At 42.2% G+C, this 23382-nt stretch overlaps 1 protein-coding gene across 1 annotated transcript; it reads left to right on the top strand.

The window, feature by feature from the left end:
* Positions 1-513: 513 nt before the first annotated feature.
* On the top strand, positions 514-23296 carry tent4b (terminal nucleotidyltransferase 4B). Its single transcript, XM_061068047.1, has 12 exons — positions 514-1067; positions 14720-14843; positions 16668-16714; positions 17391-17511; positions 18279-18386; positions 18948-19076; positions 19414-19627; positions 19716-19842; positions 20020-20123; positions 20263-20501; positions 20642-20788; positions 20966-23296. The coding sequence occupies exons 1-12, from the start codon at positions 523-525 to the stop codon at positions 21122-21124; spliced, it is 2064 nt and encodes a 687-aa protein (XP_060924030.1). The 5' UTR covers positions 514-522; the 3' UTR covers positions 21125-23296.
* Positions 23297-23382: the final 86 nt, after the last annotated feature.

Raw genomic sequence — 23382 nt, forward strand, 5'->3', positions numbered from 1 at the left:
GGATACATCGCACGTCGTTATGTAACAGAAAGACTCGTCTGTTGCGTAACCACGGTGCCTCCGCCCCTCGCCCCCCCGCGCATGCGCAGCGGCTCCGTGGGCTCCGCCATTGAGGCAGCTAGGCTCGATAGGACGGGGTCAGAGGCACTTCTTCTTCTTCTTCTCCGACCGCCTGCAGCAGCACGCTTCCCCAGCACTCGCACCGCGACGCCGGGCTCCAGACACCGCTTTTCAGCCCGGCTCACACCCGGAGTGACACACCCGTCGGCTGCGTGTAGCGACACCACCGAGGACCCAGCGTCCCTTTTTGTTTCTTCTTTTCTAAAACCACACCGTGATAGTAACGGGGCAGCGCAGCTAGCAGCAGCGGCTACTACGAGGCTACAGCGGGCTAGCGGACGGTAGCTAGCACCCTGGCTAGGAGCTAGCTAGCTAGCCGCACACGAGCTGAGCAGTGCTCGCTGGTGGGGGCGGGGGGGAGGAGGAGGGGGGGGGGGCGGTGTGCCTGCCGTGGTTCGTTTGATGGATCCGAGGATCGCCTGGTTCCAACCAGAACAGCGCGGACCCGCGAACAACCTGTGGACGCAGATCTGGGAGACCACCCAGGGGCTCGGCTACCTGCACGTCAACCACAGCCTCAGCAAAGCGAACGTCAACGGAGCCGTCCTCGGCAGCACGAACGGGGTCGCGACCGACTCCAACTCCGCCGGCCGCGGGGAGCCAGGGGCCAGGACCCGGGGCATGTCGTCCTCCACGGGGGGCGGAGGAGTGATGGAACAGCGGGACTTTATACCACTGGAAACCAGTAACAGCAACTACAACAACCGGGCGGCTGGCAGGGGCGGTGTCGGCGTCGGAGGGGGGCAGCAGCAGCAGCAGGGCGGCGGGGTCGCCGTGCTGTGGAGGGGGCTGACGGACGCCCACCCCAACAAAAGGAAAAGAGACAACAAAGCCAGCACGTTCGGGTTCAATGCCAGCCTCTTGAACAGCGGCCCGGACACGGGACGCTACGACGGCTACACGGGCACGCCGTGGAAAGTCAGGAACTACTCGGAGGGAATAGTTGGGTAAGAGAGTTCATCATTCATGTGTGTTCGGGTCTCAAGCCCTCGTAGACCACCCTGTGTGTGTGGACCCCTCTGTGGGGTGTGTCAGGCTGCTGTCAGAGAGCACAGCCCATGGGAACCAGCAGGTGATTCACTGGTCTCTCACCAGCACCTGCAGGCTGACATGACACATGGAGGCGATTGTCAGCGTCGCCACACCCACTTCTTCATCCCCACCCACTGATTTCACGGTTGCATAACTTTGTGTACTTTGTGCATCCAAAAAAGGATCCGTCAAAAAATACGGTAGGGATAAAACATCACCCAGCTCTGTTTGGTAGGGTGAATGTGCTTGTGGATTATTTCAAGCAAACTCCGAGTGCCTGTGGAGAAGACCTGACTGAAAAGGTGTTTGAAAGTTTGTCTTAAACAAGTACAGGAGCACCATTGTGGAATTAATCAACAATTAATGGTTTCAGTGGTTTCACTCAGCAAAATACAAACACACAAGATATTTCAGCTTTTAGTTTTTCTTGTGGTTTTTGAATAAAGGCATGAAACAATGATTGTATACCACAGTCGATGTTGCAGGCCTTTGGGTATTCCTTTATAAATTGATCATTGCTGAACATCAACACTTACCATTTGAATCTGGGCTGACTTGAATTGTAATGTTTATTAATGGGGCTACAAAGGTCGCTGCTTTATTGGTCTTCCTTGAGCCCACATGGATCGGGCCTGCAGTATTACAGAGGCAGTCAGCGGCCAAAGGAGTTTATCTCAACTTTTTAATTCCGTGTTGTGAGTGAAAGCCTGCAGGCTCGCTATGAGCTTTAGTTTGTTTTTCAATAATCTACAAGAAAAAAGTAAAGAATATAGTTGTGATACCGATGACCAGTGGCAGTCAAAGAACTTCAGTCAGGTGATTCCACTAAAGGACCATAGGACACACAGCCAGTCAAGGGTAAAAAAAAATGCTGGTAAACTTACAGCAAGAAGAAGAGCTCATTTGTTTTGGTGTAATTTGGCCGAACATTATGAAAAATGGCTTGTAGTTAAAAGTAATAATACCAAGGCTGTGGAGTACGGTACAGAAGCACAGAGCGTGCACCCAGTTCAGTTTTATTGCAGATTATCCGCAGTCACACATTTCCGCTGGCACGCAGACGTCAGCAAAGTGGTCCACTGGACCCTCGTGTGAGGCCCTGATTTATCTTTATAGCTGCATTCAGACATGACCTGTGGGTAATGTCCAGAGAACAGGGTCCAACGTTTACCCTGAGTTTTCCTTTCACACACGCAGCAGGAGGTTTTCTACACAGAGGCGATCACAAAAGCAACAAATCCTCAGTATTATTCAGGTGGGGGGTGGTGCTGCCGGGTGCAGCAGGCGGAAGCAGGAAGTGACGTATGATTTCGACTGCGGAGATCACATGGCTTTCTTTACAACACACAGACACTGGTGTCAGCTCTTATCACCACAAACTCTGTTGACATCTTTGCCAGTGAGATGTGTCCTCTTTTAGTTTGATCATTTCTGCACCTGTTGCGTTTTAGAAGCATCATCAAGCTCCACAACTCACTTGTTGTGAATCCCTGCTGTGTTCTCACATCGACATTCATACTATTCATATTCAAACATATTAGTGTATAGTGCCCACTACAGAGTATGGCTCTTGGTAGATTGTACACTAACTATTGCGTTAGTGCTCACAGAGGAGGAGATTTGGCTCATGTCTCATCAAACTAATTTGTGTATCATAGTGCCTGTACAATGCTTGTGCTACACTCCATCATGAGGAAGTAAAGCTGTGGTCAGCCTGAATGCAAGTGGTACTACTGCATTACATTGATAATAACAAGAGCTCATTTGGAAATTGAATCTAGACGCTAACAGAAACTTATCAAAACAGTGTAAACTATGACTCAATGCTTAGCAATTGATGGGGTGTGACGGGGCAACACAGAATAAGTGAATTCAGGCGTTTTTTGGCCGAGGGAAGATGTGGACCATACTGAGCAAACATAGTTTCAGAAAATGTAAGTAATACTACAAGTGTTTTGTTACTTATTAAACAGTGGCCTTTTTCCTGTATTTGAGATATGTCTATGATGGCATTTAATGTGGTCACAGTGGCCAACCACAAGCTACAGTTGTACCTAGTAGAGCTCATAAATCTGTCCACGACAAACAATCCAACATTCCTGTCTTGGTTTCATAATAGAGAAAGGAAAGGGAAAGTAGTCTAGTATGTACACAATGTTAACACACATAGATCTGAACACCATGAATGTGTCAGATTACATTTTTAAATAAATATCCCTACAACATTTACGGAGAAATTTACTAATTTTAAGAAATTAAAAAAGATCTGCACAAAACAGTATTCGGTTGTTTGCTGTCCCATGTCTCCAATAAGTTTAGTACAAACTGTTTTAGTACTTTTTGCATTATCCAGCTGATATAAAACAAGCAAACAAACAATGAGACATAAGTGACAAACTAACTCATTATATGCAGCCAGCCATAAAGCTAAAGGTGCTCAATGTGTTGCATATATTTGGAGTCAATACCAAGTTGAAACCAGAGATTTCATTCATTGTGCAGCATAAATTAGCTTAAATCGTTTAAATCGAGCTAGTCCTTTAAACATAAAGACAAGGGTATTGAGTCGTTGTGTAAGAAAATATTAATGTATTTGAGTATTTTAATATTTTAGGACACTATCAAATCTCAGAAACTCGTTTTTTATTAATAGTTTAACATTTAAAGATTCATTGCTTAGGGTAGAAAGATAGCAGCAGTGTAATACATCTGCCATTTCAAGCTTAGACTTCAATATAGTCTTGGGTGGCTCTCTATACAATGACAGTTATAACTAGATTGAAGAAATAAAAAAAGAAATGTCTTGCTTACAATATCTCAATAATGTATATTGAGCCGTAGCCAGAGTATCATTACACAGTCCTATAGTATTAAGGTGCAATGTGATTCCCTGGCATTGTTACCTATGTCCTAGGGCTGGGCAATTAACAGAAAATGTATCGAAGCCAAAATGTCTAACCTCTAACCAACCTTATTTGGGCTGGGGTGTGTTAGGGTTCATTACCTGAGGTTAAAGTTTGAAATAATCGTGATATTGATTTAAAGTCATAGCGCCCAGCCCTTCTATGTCCCTCTGTCAGCTGAGTTCTTTTAGACGTGACAACTCGAGAAAAATATGTTTGATGCTCTGTTGTAAAGGCCTTTTAGGCGCAGAGCTCGGCCCCCTCCCCCAGCTTGTTCTGTTGGACGTGTAAATAAGCAGAACACCAGAGTGTGGAGCTCAGTCTGATCCTCATTTATAGTAATATGGAAGCCCTGTGTTTGCTTTAAGCACATTCCTTGGCGATTAGCGTGGCTAATACCAGAACCTGAACCTAAAAGCATCGATCACACTCACCATCACTGAGAACTCTCTGTGTAAACTCACACTAGAACTTACTAGCTTGTAATGCCATGACGCGTCATGGCATTACAAGCTATTTCGAAATGTAGAGACCTACAGGATATATTTTCTTATGGCTGCAAAGGCTGTGTTATGTTAAGTCCACGGTTAAATCTCCCCTCTTAATACACATCTTTTGTTTCTTACGCGATGCTGTGTGAGAAATGGGTCAAACTGGTAAATGTTGAGTTGGTTTTGGACATTTGATTTACAGGTTCACAGCTTTACTAAATGGTGAAGGCAGAAGTGGAAAATAAGCAGTAAAACTTCATAGGCCTGTGGCAGGGGGACTGGTAGAGATACTCCTAACTAGCTAACTTTAGTTAGTGAAATAAAGAGCTTGTCTTAGTGTTGGTACTCAAGCAGGTTAGCAAATGTTTTGAAATCAAAGAAATTGAATTTTACGAGTCTCTGTGATCAGCCTGTTTTTGCAATTTAGTTTAGTGCTGTCCTTTTTGTACTGCTCAACATTGGGATATCAGGTATAAACTTAAATTTGCTGTCTCTGTCAGGGTGAGTGACTTTGGGAGATGGGAAATGTTACCGATAGGATCATTCATATGTTAAAAAGGTAAAAACAGGGTGTAGGAGGGGTGTATGTTGTAGTGCATTTTTCCATGAGACAGTCTGTACACTATATTTGGCCATGGGGGTTGGCTAGAGAGACACAGGCATGTGCTTATTTGTGTTTTACGCTCCTCCAGTCTTTCTGGAACTGAGTAGGTCCAAGCAAACAGCCCACATCAGGATGGAAAAGGACCAGTGTTTATATGCTCCACACGGCCTCACTCCCACAAAACAAAGCCAACCCTCGCAGAGAAACCCAAACCCCTTCTTTGTCTATCCAATCAGATCGGGAGCTCTAAGGGAGTGTTTTTGCCCCCATGTTTTCTGGCCTTGTAGAGCAGCTATTTAGACTCTTCATAATGGGCACAGGAAGTCAGCGTACCCTCGGAGAGCTGTGGCCTGTTTCTGCCCCGCTGAACTGTGCTCTGATCTGGATTTTTATTGTGTAGTCAAGATGCAAAATTCCAGTCATTTTAAAACAGTGAGGCATTTTGAGAGAATCTATTCAGAGTGATGGTGGATGTACTACCCGGTCTGTTTTTCTGCATTGGAGCTGGACGGTGTGAACTGATATTTCCAAGTAGAGGAAAGACAAATCACAAAGAGGCATCCAAAATGGTGAAAACCAGTGTTTAAATTAGTGTATTTCCATACTTTGCTCTTATTGAATTTAAAATTTCCGGGCACAAAGCTTGTTGTGTGGTTGGTGTTTTCATGTAACCAAATGTGACCATGCATTAGAAAAAAATGTCCAATCCCAACACCCACATTTAGTTAAATTCCCATTTAGATGAAATGTGGGGAAAAAGTGAAAATAGCGGACCAAGAGCAGAATTTTAGTTACCTTATTTGTCTTAGTTTAATATAAAAAGCGCTGTTTTGTTTCTCTTATAAGTACATATTTTCATATTTAGCACATCATTTATTGGTTGTAATGGTACTTACACAGGACTCGCTCATATTCATTAAATTAAGGAAACTTATTAATGGGACAATGTTGGTGTTGTGTGTCCCAAGCATGCAATTGTGATTGTGGTCATTTTGACAATTGTGCTGGTACCAAGATTTGGGAACACCTGCCATCAAGCATTTACACAATGCATGTGTGAGTCCTGCTCTATGGTATCAAAAATGAATAACCGACATAATTAGACTCTTTGAGACTGATAGTGGACAGAGAAGGTTTTTTTCTTTTAATTTATAGACTTTTACATGAGACTCGAGGGTTTTTCTGTTGTGCACAAGGGCACCTGAACTTAAGTTGTGGTTCCCAGATCCTTCTTCAATCTCCTGTGTTCTTAATTTTGCCAATCTGTGAATACAAAAGCACCAGCCTCTACTCGTTCCTTGTCATTTCTTCACTTTAGTCCCCGGCTCCACATGCTGTGAACATCCATGTGAAATAATTTGACCTTTATGGTCGTAATGACAGGGTTGGCCTGCGCTTGATTAATTTCCGCAGGGTCCTGTGTTGGCAGCTAGGTTGGAGTAGTGAAGCTGATGATCACTTGCAGGCTAATGAAATGTGTGGTTAATCGCTCACTGATGAGCCGCCCTGGCCCACTGGGTTATTGCCATTTATTGCCGTTGTCTTCTGGAGATTTATGACTCCCAGCACAAGTGCACAGATAGCACCTCTGTGACTGAAGCTCCATTATTAGAACTGTGGTTCATCTAGCCTTTACTGTCTTTGACATCTATGTCACGTCCCCCTCTCGATTTCTCTGCTGGCCGGCCTTTGGTCAAAGCATGTGTACGCCTGTGTGCGGAGAGGAGCGCTCCGCATGCTCCTCCTTTGGACTGTAGGTGAAACAGCATGTGTGGGCAGCCATCCATAACTCGGCCTTCCCATGTGTAGTGAGGAATGTGTTTTCTTTTTTTTTTGCTCTTCCTGTCCAATACAAACCCTTCCCATGCTTCAGACTGATGCAGTCAGCATTGCAATACACACCATCCTTTCTTTTTTTTCACAGCCTGTGTTCCGAATGTGCCCCTCTGAGCTTGTTTACTGAACCAAAAGGCTTTGAGAGTTCCCCTTTTGCCGTAGACCATGCTGTGTTTTTTTTACTTTAGTGATAATGTGTTAGTGTTGCCACAAAATTGCCAAGAATATCACAGTATTACAAATAGGGGTGGGAATCTCTAGACACCTCGCGATTCGATTGCCATTCAAAGGGCTACGATTCCACAAACGCAGTGATCATTTTATCATTCTTTTATTATCCCTTTGTGACTACTAGAGGTGTCCTTCTTCACAGATTTCTCCTTCAAAGAAGATATTTTATACTGTTACTGTTATTACAAGTGTGCTGTAATTTACAAAAAATGTTCTCAATTCGAAAATCCGAATACAACAGTCAGTCTATATCGGTGGTCAGTGCTCTCCACATTGATTTGACAGTTCAGTCCTGTGTGCTGCCTCTTTAGCCTTTACTGTATCAGGGTAAAAATATTATTAATTGATGGTGTCGGATTATGAAATCCAAATTGTTTTCCAGTCACTTTAACCCTGCTGTCTTGGCTGAGCGCACCTTGTGTTGTGTGTAGCAGATGAACTACGTGACCACGGTGTGCACATGTTTAAATACGTGCCTCAACAAAAAGTAAACGTCAGTACTGTTCAGGTCCTAATAACTTCTCATTAGTGTCAGCGTTTATTTGTGTACGAGTGTAAAGTGAGTGCAGGTTAACGGAAAATTTGAGGGAGGACACTCAAAAGGGAGATACTGACACGGTAAAAGAAGGCCGGACCTTTAAGGTGCGTCTGTCCTGAAGCAATGGTGGTTATAATTATGCAGCGGCAGGATATTTCAAAGAAATGAACATAAACATAAATGGATTATGTTCGGTCTCTGCATCGATGGACAGTCGTCCACGTCGTCATCATGATGCATCGGAAAAACAATTAATTTACCCACCTAATTTTCTAATGCTATCGCATCAGTAGAGAGGAAACTGAAAATGCCAAAATAACTGAACAGGAACAATTACAATATCTAATATGTACTGTTGTATTTTACTTAAAGTACTTGCAGACAAACGGTAAATTGTACTGAGAGCTTAAACATACGTCACAGGTCTTATCCAATCCCATTCAAAATAGAGTATCTTACTACACATGTCAAGAACATTCCAACTGTGGTGTGTATTTTGAAAGGGACTGGTGTGACCACATTTATAGTCCCACTGTTCCTGTTCCTGCAGAACCTTGCTCAATCCCTTAGGCACGAGCATGCACGAGCATGTCCATCAACAGCAGTCAGCTGTCTTTTGGCTTAAGTGTAACTGGAGCTGTTTTGTCCCAGTGCCCCCCCTCCTATATCAGTTCATCGATGAAACATTAATGACTCTTCCATCTGCAAGATGCTAACACCTCTGCCTCTGTTTGATGCTGTTCTCATTTTAACAAAACGTTTGTGTGTGGTGCCACTTGTTTGCCTCCTGGCACCTGAACCTGTTGTTGGTTGGTGTAAAGGTTCTGTGGACACAGCAGTGTTACATTACACATACACACACACACACACTCGCACTATTCACGTTTGTTGCAAAAGTTGTCATGGTACACAATTTCAAGCCCTTGTGAAAATAGAAAAATGTTTTGCCACAACAGTGTTTCATCACCACCACTCTGATTTAATGCAGAGCAGTGGAACATTGACTCTGCACAGACCTGGAATTTATTTGTCTTGAGTGATCTGATCACAAGTGGTCAGCACAGGTCAGTACCTGTCTGAATGCACCCAATTGTGTCCTCAATGCGTCCTGGGCCAGATATGAGGGGTCGTCTACTTAGCTGACATCCTCTCACACAAAACAGACACACATGATTATTTGCAGGAAACTCATTCAGCCCACATTTCAATGTTGGGTGAACAGGCAAGCTTAGCTGTGTCCACTTGTGATCACATTTCTCAAGAAAGACATTAATACCAGGTCTGAACAGAGCTACAAGTGTTTCTATTTGAGTGTTATGTATCAATGCTCTGACAGCAGTCAGTTTTTACAATTTCAAATTCATTTGACAAACACCTTTGTACCCCAGGGCCAACATTTCTGAACAGTCAGCGAGTGGTGCTCAGTGTGATGTGACTGCAACCTCTCTCTCCTTCATCCTGCCCAACTTAACAGATGGCTCTCGTTCACATGAAGGCATTTCAGCACCACACCCAGTCCTCTTCCTCCCTAGCTCTCCCTTTTTCTGTTTCACCTCATGATCGAGTCTGGCCCTTTTATCTTTTTTCATTTCTTTCAAACTTTCCCCGTCTCTCTCATCCTGGCACATATTTTCTCTTTCTACCACATTCCCATTCAGCCGCCTGGAGGCCAGATTATGCCTCTCAGATTGAGGTGTTGCAGTGCCTTCCTGAGGTGGCTCAGTAGGAATGTCAAGCTTCCTCCTGAAGCTCATTGTAACTCACTAGCACATTATGCAAAGACTTGATGAAATCCTTCAAACGGTTGAGAAAAAGGACGGCTTGAACTCAGAGTAGAGGCCAACTTGGCTAAGTTGTAAGAAAAGACTTCTTTATTCATCTAAGAGTAGCATGTTGAAAATGGGATTGCTTTGAACTGAGTTGTGTACTGGTGTTATGAGTTACAGGAAATAAACAGCTGATTGTGTTTTTATATAATAAGGCGTATAATGAATGCATAAGTCTATCTGATAATGCACAACTCTCTCATGTAGCCTTGGTCACAGTGCTTCAACTATTCATTATGAAATGGATTAAACTCTACTAATACTATTTAGTCTTAAATAGCATGCCTTCATCACCTTTTCCTCATCTGGAAAATTATCTGGCCAAACGATCCTGTAGTGTGAGGGGTTTACAGACATTATCTTAATGTCCCCGAGTGGATCGGAGCCTCTTGTGCAAGTTTAACAAGCAGCGATTGGGCATAAAGCTCAATAGCCAATGAGAGCGAGCTGACCAGGAAGTGTCACCGCCTATACTTTGCATACTTGTGTTTAGAGCCAAGACATGGCTGCCTACAGATTGCCGACAGTCTTCCTCCATGTTTGTTTTTATTCACAAGTCAGTAATGCTTAGTGTTTGGTCCTGCATCTCGAACTGGATCCTCGTATGTTAATTCTCAGGATAAAAAAATTTGAAAATGCTCTAGTGTGCAGCAGGCATTATCTGCAAGATCTCTCGCAAATATATTCAACCAACAGAAGGTATCACAGGGAACATTTCAGTAAACACGTTGGAGGGAAATGTTTGGAAAGTAGCAGTGCTAAAGCAAAGAGATAGTGTTTTTCCCTCACCAGCAGCTGGAGTTCTCCTGAAACCTGTTCAACAAGATTACATAACATTACTACTGCATGCAAGTTGGATAATCTGATTGTCCCAAAGGTACATGTTGTTTCTAGGCAGGCCCAAGTCTGAGAGGCTGTTAGATCCAAAAAAGGTGGGGCATAAGATATTTCCTCATCTGATGACAAGGGAGCACCAGTGGCCTGTTTTCTGTGAAATGAAACCTAGTGTGTGCTGTTGTGGAGGAGGGATACTCTTAAAATTGGTTTTGGTTGCACTTTAATGGAAGCACACAAAGTACGTTGGACCTTAGTCAAATGGGGTTGTGACTGTACCAGACTTCTAAAATCCCTCAGTTCAATTACAGCACATGAAATTAATCTTTTAAAATTAAGCTTTTGTCAGAGGTGTCATAATGATGCAGAGTGGATTCACAGAGAACTATGTTCCTTCGACCATGAAATGATGACTAATGCAGATGAGTTTCTGTTACTCTTAAATGAAACCTAAGCTTTGGTTGTGAGGCGTGAGTCTCTGCTGTGTGCAAACGGAGATTTGGAGAATTTGTCAGCTGCTGTGTTGGAGGAGTGACAAAAACAAATAAAAACATTTTGTTCGGTCCGAATATTAAAGGGATAGTTCACCCAAAAACGATAATTATATCCGATGGGGGGTTGGGTGACGTGTTTGAGTCCACAAAACACCAATACATTCAAAGTAAATGGTGATTCTTCAAACAAAACAAAACCACAGAAAACAATAGTAGAAGGACGTGCGAATGTCACACAAAATTCTTATCGAATGTATACCATGTAACAAAGACATAACTTTGAGTTCAGACTTTCAGGTGTGAAGATGCAATGTAATATTACCACTCAAAGCATTTTGTGATGTAACAAATGCTCAAACATAAACATAATACAGAAACTCAGTTGGCACTGGTCTTCTGTCTTGGTCTGAGCAAAGTTAGTCAGTGAAATGAAATCATTCAGTTCACTTCAAGTCTTTATTTGTGGTCGGCACTCTGAAGATTTCCCCATGATAAAAAGCACCAAATCATTTACTGGCTGTGTCTGTGTGACAGATGTGTTTGTTGAAAAAATGTGCTTACAGAGCCAAAGAACAATTCTGATACATTGTGCCCCACTTGTATTGTCGTGGACTTTACACTAGGACCAGCTGTTCCCACCTTAACCCCCGAACCCTTCTTCAGTCGTCTATTCATCATCATTTTAAGTAACATTCTGCATTTACATTCAGACATTTTTTTCAGTCTTGGGCCACATTCAAACCAACATTAGAGATGCATTTAATACACACCCTCAATGAAACCTCTGTCTTGGCACACCCTGCACACGACCATCTGTCAAAAGTGACTTCTGCTAGTGTTGTGAGAACAAAGCTGTAATGATTAGAAGATCAACGGAAAATTTGTAGGTAACAATTTTGGCAGCCAATTAGTTGTTTACCGTAAGGGAAAATTCAACTGACCAGGTGTCCCACTGCTGTGGCCTTGGCAAACAGGGAGTTTGCTACAACGGACGGACACAGCAGAAAGACACTGAGGAGGATTTCATGTCTTTATTCATATCACGTTTTATGAAGCACCTCTTTGTATAAGTTCTGGCTTGTCTTTTTTTTCATATTGTCTTGTGAAACACCTCTTTGTATAAGTCCTGGCTTTTTTTAACTTGTAGCTAGTTGTTCCATTTTGAGCACCTGTGCTTGTTGTATAAACTCTGCAGAGCTTATTATTATAAAGACTCAAAAGCAACTCCGGTCGAGGAATTTCATTATTTCAAATTTCAAGATGAATTTTCATCACATTCCTTTTGATTTCAAGCAACAAGCCAAATATTTTCATGTTTCAGTCTTTTAAATGGTATGGTTTGCCATTTTCTTTGTCTTGTAATAAAACATCCATGGGCTTCAGGAAAGGATTTGTCAGATTAATCATTAATAATAATAACGATAAAAATAATTGTTATATAATCAGTTTGGCAGCGGGGAAGATTGTTTTGCTCTGCAAGTGTTCTCCCTACATGGTGGTGAAATAATCTAGAATTTACCCGATCCAGGTAGGTCAAGAGTGTTTGTTATATAAAACCTAGACACATGCACGCACACGCACTACTCTTCGGGGCGTAGTCCAAACAACAGTCAGTCATTGTTGGTAGCTGCAAGTGTTTTCCTGGTCCAGCTTTCTGCGCTATGCTTTGTTGCCTTATTTCATTTATTAAAAAAAGCTGAAATATCACTGGAGTTCTCTCTTTAATATGCCCGGGGGAATAAGATTGTTGCTGGCCTAATCTGGGATTCCATGGGCTGTTTCTGCGCATGTGTGTGTTTGCGCCTGTATGTTTGTGCTCTTGTTTGTCTGCCCACAGAGACTTGTCCCGGGGTCTATGTTTATGTCGACAAGCTGGTCAGTAAAAAAGTCAGCGTGTGTGGGCAGTGTGACCTGTGACAAGGACAAATGTGGTTCTCTTACTTGGCCTGTCCACAACAAGCACCATTTTTTTCTTTTTTTCTTTATAAATACTGACATTACACAGGGAGCCAGCTGTTTGGATTTTGATCTGCCCTACAGTTTACCAGAAACAAAAAGTTTTAGGGATGACTACAGCACTGCTTGGCCTCTGGAACACAAAACTCTTGCCTTTTATAGTGTGTTTGTAACTTTTCAGTGTCTCCCTGGACCCTCGTGTTTTTTAATTATTAACTTCCAACCCTATCAGTATTGGCTAAGCCATAAAGCTGCGTGAAGGGATATTTTTCTTGCACTACAGAGTTGTAGAAAATGACATGCAGACTCAGAAAATGTGATTGCCCAATTTCTCCAAGGGAAACCTGATAAGTAGCTCATACAACACTATGACAGAACATATCAGTCAAACTAATACAACCAAGCGAGGATTTCCCTGATGGGCATGAATCTACCTGTTCCTCCACGGGAAAGCTAATAATGGAAGTAGTCATAGAGCTTCTGGAGACACACCCCCTCCTTTTTGTGTAAAGTTGTCAAGGGAAGGTTTTTTGGCAACACCTTGTTTAACATTCTGCGGTAAGATAAATCCTTATCTCAGATTTGCCTATTAAAAAAAAGTCTTTATTTGTCTTTCAGCGGACTTGTTGAGTTCAGCTGACTGGAGTAGTGACACGCCTCTATCACAGCAGAGGGCAAAGTAATCCTATCTTTTTTTGCAGCATCAAATTCCATTGGCAGCACACCAATAACCTTTAGGATAATACACCCCAACTGTCAAACATATGTAATTTATGTGACTAGAGCTTTGATTATTCAGCATACAGAGGGATAAAAAGGAAAGGGATATAGAGAACATGCCCTCTCTTGCTTAATAAAGTACTAGGATAATGTTCTTTTACAAAATAATGAAACCCCAAATTGCCCTTTTGGAGTTTCTTTACATCGAACTAATTAAACAACTTTCAGCTAAGACAGAAGATTAAACTAAGTTCATGCAACTGTAGTTTTGTGCATAGATGTGTGTAAGTATAGAGAAAAGATAGCTAGTAGCAATGCCTTGTCAGTCTGACTCAGTGTGACATCTGTAGCTCTGACTGTTGGTACTCAGTCCCAGTGCAACCAATAGTGTGTCCTGTTAGCTCTGCCATCAGGGGGAACACAGATTAGGGCTGCAGAATGAGAGTAACAACAAGATAGTGTTGGTGTTTCCTGTGTCTGTTGTCTTAAATCAATGTGGGACATGGATTTTGACTAGACCTCAGTACCTAGTACTGGTACCCAATACCAATAACCCATAATAGTCGCATGTCGATGCCGCTTCTAACACGCGACGGACGTAAAAAAGAAAACAAATATCTCCTGGTGGAAAAGCCGTGGCACACACAGATGTCAAGAGAGTTAATGGGGATAAGAGCCAACAACAGTGTCTGTGTGTTCACCTGACTGCACCATCTCTCATCTGAATAATAGATTTGTTGCTTTTGTGAAGGCTGTGTTGTGCGTTTGTGAAAGGCAAATTCTCCGGATTTTGCAGTTCATGTCTCAAGCCTACAATAAGACTTGTCCAGGATGAACCCCACCCCTTGCCCAATGCCAGCTGAGATTGTCTTCAACTCCCCCACGACCCCCATAGGAAAGCATGTATAGCTTTTGGATGGACTGATGATATGTTTAGATAGTTAACACTATCAGTAAACACAATCTGAATTGTTGCTTTGTCTTTTTTTGTCTGATTTCTTCTCATCGGCATATAATAAGATAGCACCTGCTGAATGTCTATAAATATCTGTATGTGGTCTATAGGTTAGCTTTCCCCCTTCTGTGTCTTTCCTTCCACTCTTCTCACCACACTGTCTTCTGTGTTCTGTGCAGGCTAAACGAGGAGATCAAGGATTTCTATGACTACATCTCCCCGCGACCAGAGGAGGAGAAGATGAGGCTGGAGGTAGTGGATAGAATCAAGGGTGTCATCCACGCCCTATGGCCCAGCGCTGAGGTACGCATGCTCCCCAAAAATGTATAAGTAGGGTGCGACCGACTTGGTTTTTTAATGTGCCGCTGATAAGCGAGGTGAGAATTGCCGGCAGCTATTGTAAAACAAATATTACCCGTAATCAGAAAGCCATGCGATGAGGGACACACTGCATCACTGGAGGTTATTTTGTTTGTGCAGAAATGGATTTGTAAAATAGATGGTAAATTATACACGCTGAACACAATTTATTTTGGCCTGGTTGAGTTATTTAAAACAGTAACAGTTATTTACAACTCTCAGGCACCACAGTTATTATAAGAGCGTGGCTGTGTGAGAGATATTGAAGTAGTGGCTATAAGCTTCAGCCTTTCATCAAGATTCCTTTTTCGTTATCTCGCTGCTGCACAACTATCTGTTTTGGGCCATGGTAATCAGCGCCACCTCAGGCATTTGTGCTCCCACTGACTTTGATCGTGCTGATAGAGCAGTGTGTCTGCTCCAGGCTTTGCAGGTCGTAAATTAAGGAGCACAGCTTTATTCCTTTTCCACTATGGACTGTGCTGGGGCAACATGGTCATACAGGGAGTGTGAACCAACCACAGTTACATAGTTTCATAAGCAAGACAACAAATCAATACGTCTTTCTAGTGAGGGTACATTTTAGTTTTTTCTGTCGGGGCCTATATAGAAACGTGTATAAATTTGAATAAGCGAATGACTCCAATAGGATTTTTTTACATATGGCCTACCCCTACTGACAACTAAGATGATATTTAGGTGTACTGTATGTAATAAGATAGTACTGTTAAGTATCATGGCTAGAATGTCGGTATGTTCATGGACATCATAGCTGCTTGTAGATCCCATCACATAGATGGTCTCTAGTTTATCTGAGTTTGGATAAGAAGACGCTCACAGGTGGTGCTGCCGCCGCACGGAGTTGTGATCTTTCCAGGTATATTGAAGCTTGTCTCAGTGAACGGTCTCATGCAAGCTTCACCATCGTACTTGAAATATCTTAAACTCTTGACCTTTTAGATATTCACGGCCTGCCAGTGATTGACCCCACTTAATGAAGGGGTCAAATAAAGGTTTGACTGGATGGTGCCAAGACAAATCAAAACACAGCTCATCTTCGTGATCACCCCCTGTAGTTAGCTCACCTTTCACAGAAGTGTTCAGGATTTCCTGTTGATTTGTTTGTAAACACGGCTTTGCAATCAGCTTAGCCCTGGACATGTGACTGCTCAATGTCGGACGTAGAGAGAAGGTGTAGGAGAGTTAAGGAAGGGTCAAGGCTTAAGTCTATTTCTGTTTGGATGCCAATTTTTACATGCTCAGCGGGACGTTAAAAGGTGGAAGGTTGAGGATATTTTAGTCCCTCCAGTTGCATGCAGATGATTGAGATCAGTGACTAAAAGGATTGTTTTGAATGTAAACATCCTGCCATGTTAGATTTGACAAAATGGAGAATATTAGCTTGTTTTATTCAGACCATGTACTCAATTCACCTTATTTTTCCTGCTGATCAGTGGTTTTTGTACCACGCCTGTGGAGTTTGGTTTGGTCTTTACAAAGACACAATGTTTGGTGGCTGAACAATTATATTTGCATCTCAGAGAACCTGTTTTATATTGGTAAAGCATAGCAGAGGGAAATCTTAAGAATGCTACCTTGAATGATGATGCAGTCCACCCATGTCATAGTCTTTAAGAAAGAAATGGGTCTTTGATTGAAGATGTTAAAGGTTTAGAGCCACATGAAACATGATCAAAACACTGAAGTGTAAGATTTCTTTTTGCTTGTTATTCTACAGGGTGTAACTGTGTGTATTCTCTCCCTCAGGTCCAAGTATTCGGGAGCTTCAGCACCGGCCTCTACCTTCCAACGAGGTGAGTCATTAAGTTTCCTCTTTCTCTTTGCCAAACTGTGCTGCCCTATAGAAAACTCAAATATATTGCAGTGCACTGGTTTATTTGGAGAAATTTCTCTTTCTAATTGATCTGCTTTTGTTCAGAGTGTAAGTGTTTCCGTCATTTTTAAAAACTTTATTCCTAGAGAGACCTGTGACTGCTGACCAACCCAGAAACACACTATTGCCTACACACAGACACACACAGCAATAAACTCCCCTGAGCACACAGACACGTCACCTGGATTAGTGGACTCTTCACAACATACTGAGCACTTTAATGGGACTAAGCTGTTTTGTGAATGCATGCATGTCATTGGTTGATGTATCTGTGTCTCTTTTATTCCCTGGAATTCCTCATTAAGAGTTTATTTAGCCATATCTCAGTTACACAAATATAGGTGTGTCTAAAGGTACACATGCTTTTTCACAAGAGGGAAGTCAAGCCACGTGTGTGCAGTGAACTACCATGAAAAAGATATAAAAAAAAAAAAAAACTGAACATAATCTGAAGAAAATAATAGAAAATTTAACTAATAATGCAACGACATGTGCTTTTCACATGGAACATTACAAACTGTTGCTATGTGAGTGAAAACAGTTTTGGTCCAACATTGTAATTTGTCTTGAGTAACTCTTGTATGTTTTTCCCCCAGTGACATTGACCTGGTAGTTTTTGGGAAGTGGGAGACGCTGCCTCTCTGGACACTGGAGGAGGCGCTGCGCAAGAAGAATGTTGCAGATGAGAACTCTATTAAAGTTTTGGACAAAGCTACGGTAGGAATGTTGGCACTTGCTAATGTGTATCTGTGTAGTTGTGTATATACACTGTGTTGCTAAATTAGTTTTTGTTCATAAATGCCCCAAAAAATATAATTTTTAATAGTTCTTGCTGCAGGGGCCCTGGGTTTGAATCTGGCCTGGGCCTTATCCTGCATGCCACCCCCCTCTCTCCCTCTCCATGTCACCACGTATCTCTCCACTGTTGTTATGAAAATAAAGCTGAAATGCCTCCCCGAAATCTTAAATCTTAAATTAATATGTAATTTGTCGTCAACTTTGTGTTTCACTGTACTATGGATTTTGTGACATCCATAATAATGTCATGGTATGTGCTTGTGAGCAGCTCTTTGCTTTAGATCCCTTGCCTTATCATGTTTTCAAACCCCTCCCAACCTTCTGTTGTCTTGATTTGAAACCGTGCGTAGATTAGATTTTCCTTCCTTTTTGAGTTTATTTCATTTCAGGATTTATAGGATTTGACTAAAGCTTAGTCTTTGTGTTTCACGTTCCACTTTTGTTTGGGATTTTATAGAGCAGATCAGCACTCTTACATCTTTGCTCAAGGATTTGGGTTAAGTATTAGTCAGTGGAACGATTATATCAGTAAACGTGGGTTGTGAACAATTGTGTGTGTTCTTCACTTACAATAGACTCAAAGCACTATTATGATTATGAAGGCAGATTTACTTACGGATGTCGTATAGCACAATGTCGGGTTTGTCTTTCTTCCTCTCTGATGTGTGTAAAATATGTGTTTTCAGGTTCCCATCATCAAACTGACAGACTCTTTCACCGAGGTCAAAGTGGACATCAGCTTCAATGTAAAGAGTGGTGTCGACGCTGCTCGCCTCATCAAGGAATTCAAAGAGGTTAGTTTTATTCATTCAGGACTCCACCCTGCTGTGTATTCAGGAGCATGTGTAACTTGAGATTTTAAAACAATACATCAGATTGATATTTTTATGTATCTTTGGCATATTTAGCCATCATGGTCAGTAAAATGTACACTATGGGTAATATTTTAGCTTGACTGACTTACTTAGTGCCCTTCTTATAGCATTAAAAGACAACCTAGCTTTTTATAATATAATGGTTTATTGGCAGCACATTTAGGAGTTTATCAGCACATACTGACAAACAGGGAGTTTATCTAATTCAAAAACAGTGTTTTAATGGAGATTATATGCCTTGTAAGTCATATTCAGAGAATTTATTTTATCCCACATTTGAACAACATTGTTGACAAGTAAAAAAAGATGTTAACTTTGGAACATATCAGGTTCTTACATAGAGTAGATCAGTGATTAATGGGTCTGGTCATTACAATTTCTAAGCCTTTTTGAACCTTCCTGTTCTCCTCTAGAGGGTGCTGTAAACATCAACATCTATTCCTTATTCTGTCCCTCATGTGCCTGTGTTTGATCCTGCAGAAATACCCTGTGCTGCCTTATCTGGTGCTGGTGCTGAAGCAGTTCCTACTGCAGAGGGACCTCAATGAAGTTTTTACTGGGGGAATCGGCTCCTACAGCCTGTTCCTCATGGCTGTCAGCTTCCTGCAGGTCAGACACACAACAGCTCTTCATGTTTTTCACAACTTAGCTATTTGTGTTTAGTGCTTGGTTTCTGCTTAGCTATAACGGATATGGGGCCCAAACAGATAAACTCTATACAATTTTTTGTCTGTGGTTTGTTTGTTAAGATGTACATGAAATAAATAGGACTCCCGATATATTCACTTTGGTGGAAATAAAAATGCAGTCGAAGTCATCATCATATACTGGATGTAAAAAATGCAAAGACCATCATGTTAACATAATAGTAATGAATATCCCATAGACACTCTTTTTACCACCGCGATGATTCTGACCTCCACTCTTCTCGTGGTCTTTTCTCCAGCTCCACTACAGGGAGGACGTGTGCAGTCCCAACATCAACATCGGTGTTCTGCTCATCGAATTCTTTGAGCTCTACGGTCGTAACTTCAACTATCTGAAGACTGGCATCAGGATAAAAGACGGAGGTTGCTACGTTGCCAAAGATGAGGTTCAGAAGAATATGATGGACGGCTACAGGCCCTCCATGCTCTACATCGAGGACCCACTGCAGCCAGGTAGGAACAGTGCCAAAAGAATGTTGAATTTTGCCTTTTGTTGTTGTTTTCAGCTTCTCACACATTTCTGACTGTTTGTGTCCAACAGACAACGATGTTGGCCGGAGTTCATATGGTGCCATGCAGGTGAAGCAGGCGTTCGACTATGCCTATGTAGTGCTCAGCCACGCTGTGTCCCCCATTGCCAAGTACTACCCCAATAATGAGACTGAGAGGTGAGGAGCACATTAAAGAATCTGTCAATTACACGTCAGAGAGAAGAGACAGATACTGAGCTGTGATAAAGGAATTTCAACTGATTGCGCTTGATCCATCACATTGTTCTTCAAAGCCAGTAATGGCTGTATAAACTGTAGTTTTACAGATGTACCTCCTCTTTTGTTCTATCACAGCATACTTGGGAGAATAATCCGGGTGACACAGGAAGTGGATGAATACAGGGAATGGATCCTAAAGAACTGGGGGAGGCCGTCCCAGAATGACCTGCCACTCAACAGTGAGTTCAAACGCCAACATCTAATATCTTTTCAAGTCTGCTTGAAGCTAAAATTCAAGAAGTCAAATGAGGGGTAAAACTGCTGCGGGATCTGACTCCACCTGACCCTGTGTTGTGTGCATTTCTCTTTTCTCTTTAGGAAATGATGTCACGTTATTCGAGTCCCAGCAGCTCGATGAGTGCAACAACAACGTTCCAGACGACGACGATGATGATGACGACGACGACGATGTTGTTGTGGTTCAACCGTCGACCCCCCACAGCAAGAACTCCTCCAACTCCTCTTCTCCGTCCCCTTCACTGCGCTCCTCTCCTTCCTCCTCTCTGCTGTCACCTTCCTCAACGTCTTCCACCTCCACCTCCAGTTCCAGCGATGCGGTCAGTCTATCACAAACACACATACACACCTACCTTTCAAATATTGCTACGTATATGTACTCATCTGCAGCACTTGAAGCTTCATGACTGGAAATAGCTATCAAATAATGTTAATCATCCATTGATCTGCTTTTCCCCAGGACTCTGATGGCACACCGTGTAAAACAGCCAAGCAGCAGTCTGGCTGTGGCTCCAGCGTCCACAGAGACAATTCGGCTGCCGTCAGTAATCACCGAACACAGAGCCAAAATACCAGCACTCCATCTGGAAGCAACAAGGGAGGAAAGGTGATGTCAGCCTTAACTTGAACATAATTTGACAGTTTTAACACATTTTGTGTTGATTTTCCATGCTAGATAAGTAGCTTATCTTGTCATATCTCTTCTAACCTTAGTCTATATATACTGTATTTCATATCGTAAACGTGCAGAGTCACTTATCTGTTTTTTGTGTTCTAACCCCAGGCCAGGATGTCTCGCTCCCACCATAAGAGTGGCCACCACGGGCAGCAGAGCTCCTCCTCCAGCACCAAAAGTCATCCGAGCAACAAGCCACATCACCAGGGCAACAGCAAGAAGAGGAAAAATGTTCGGGACTCTACACAAGACGATCTCTGCAGATAGGGGTGACCTGGCCTGGCCCGCCCCCATCCCCCCCGTCCTCGTCTGCAAACTGACTGCCTGTCATGTCCCACTTCTGCTGCCAGACTCCAGCCTCAGGAGGGTGTTAGTAGTATTGAAACCTCTTCAGCATCTGTCTCTCTATCAAGCTTTTTGAGATGACAAGCAACTATTTCTAGCAGAAAAAATAAGAACAAAAAAAATGAATCGTTATAGGAAATGGGGTTTAATTTCTTGGACCTAAACTGAAATGGCAAGGGATATATGTTCATTTGCTTCCCTACAGCTTCTTTTAAGGAGCAGTTTCCTTTCCCTCAGTCAGCACCGACATGACATGCCTCTTGCGCCTCCTGCTGTCCAGGAGTGGAGAGGCTGTTTGTATGGAATCTACTCTGGAGTGAAACCTGGAGCTACTGGCTGGAAAATAGGATTAAAAATTTTAGCAAAAAAAGACAGAAAAAAATGGCAAATGGCTTAAAATGTATAAAAAACTGAAATGTTATGTTTAACAACAGAAAGATATGTACACAGATTTTTTTAAAGATGGTAACTTACAAATGCAATCAGTGAGAGTGGGAAATAACTTATGCATGAGAATTTCTTTTTGTTGGTTGATTTTTCTGTTGGTTTAATCTGTTGTGGTATGTCTAAACAGGTTATACAAGGATTTGTAAAAAAAAAACGCGCCAGAAAAAAAAAGTTTGAAAAATACAAGTAGGAAAAGATTGTTTATTATGACGTTTTTACAAGATATACCGATTGAAGACATGTAAACATGCACATCTTGCGCCTGCAGCTTTTCGGCCAAAGCCGGGAGCTGGTTCGGGTCCCATTGCCAACATGATCATCAGCATCTACTTTTACTCTTGGTTGCTCTCTGTGAGTGTGCTACAGTGTTAAAAAGAATTCAGCCTTGAGTGAGCCAGTGCTCGCATACAGCCCTAATGATGACTGGGTGAGAGATCGTCATCTTGCCTCAATAGCACATTCACACCAGTGTAGAGGCTGTAAGACGACAGGTTTAAATTCATATGGGGGTGAAAATGGTTTTATTGAAAAATCCTACACTTGAAAAAAAAAAAAAAATTGTGTTAAAAAATACAACTGTGGATAATGATCTGTTCCTTCGGTAATTTGCCGACTACAAAAATCATTTCTATTTGTTAAATGTATTTATTTTTTTATTAATTCTATGAACATAGTATGGATAAATGTATTAACATTAGAGCCCATATCTTTTTGAGTCCTATATTTGAAATAGGATATATTTGGGGAGGTGGGCTGGAAACTGTTATATTCAGGTACAGTAAAAAATACCACCTTTTTATTTAATTGGGTTGTTTTTTTGTTTGATTTTTCTTCCGTGACAGTTGAGTGACCAAGTTACTTTGAAAAGCTTGAGAGAGACCACTTTGTCCTACAGTGACAATTGTATTTTAATCTGTGGCTGGTCTACTTACTTCAAAAGGGAGCGGATTTTTTTTTTTAAATTTAAATTTTATTTTATAAAAGCTGTCACAGCAACAAAAATATATTCAAAATGTCAACCCCCTTCTGTCATTGCAGTAAACCACCTATCCTGTAGATGGAGTCATTGCTCTTGAGTCTTGATCCACACTGAGTTTGGGCTTGTATACTGCATTTGGACGGTTTCTCTCTGCATCGTTCTCCTGATAATTCCCTGATATGTAAAGTGATCGGGCAGCTGCACATGGAGAACCCCATACGCTGGGTGCTTGCTGGAGGGAGGGACACACCAAAGCACAGTGCAGCCCCCTGTCCATCTTTACCTTTTGTCCCACAGTGAAAACTAGTAGCCAGCAATAACTACCCACCTGATGATCACTACAATGGCTGCTGCAGCTGCACGGTGTACCGTGGTTTGAGACAGCGAAGCACATCAGACTTGCATCCCGTTATGATAGGAGATGAAATGTTAAGGTTCAGTGCCCCTTTCCCATCACCCCTCAATGCTACAGCTGCGGTCTAAATGCAGTATATAACCCCTGGTCTTGTGGTAGACAGGACTAGGAGAGGGGTAAAGTCAGCAGCACCACCTGAATGTCCACTGATCATTTCTTCTTCACAGCAGGAAGACTTCAAACCAACTGTACTCATCTGAAACGTTGTTTCTCTGCAGCTATTACAATCCATGCAATAAACCAGTACAATGAATCCAGGCGTGCAGGCACTATTCTTTCTGCGTTGAGTTGTTGTATCATGGTGTAGTGATTTTTCATAAAGTACAACCACTGGGCTGG

This window comes from Limanda limanda, chromosome 3, assembly GCF_963576545.1.
Source record: "Limanda limanda chromosome 3, fLimLim1.1, whole genome shotgun sequence".
NCBI lineage: Eukaryota > Metazoa > Chordata > Actinopteri > Pleuronectiformes > Pleuronectidae > Limanda > Limanda limanda.

Coding starts and splice junctions, on each gene's coding strand:
- tent4b (XM_061068047.1), top strand. CDS start 523: ATGGATCCGAGGATCGCCTGGTTCCAACCAGAACAGCGCGGACCCGCG. Junction 1,068..14,719: donor TACTCGGAGGGAATAGTTGG/GTAAGAGAGTTC, acceptor TGTTCTGTGCAG/GCTAAACGAGGAGATCAAGG. Junction 19,077..19,413: donor TGGCTGTCAGCTTCCTGCAG/GTCAGACACACA, acceptor TCTTTTCTCCAG/CTCCACTACAGGGAGGACGT.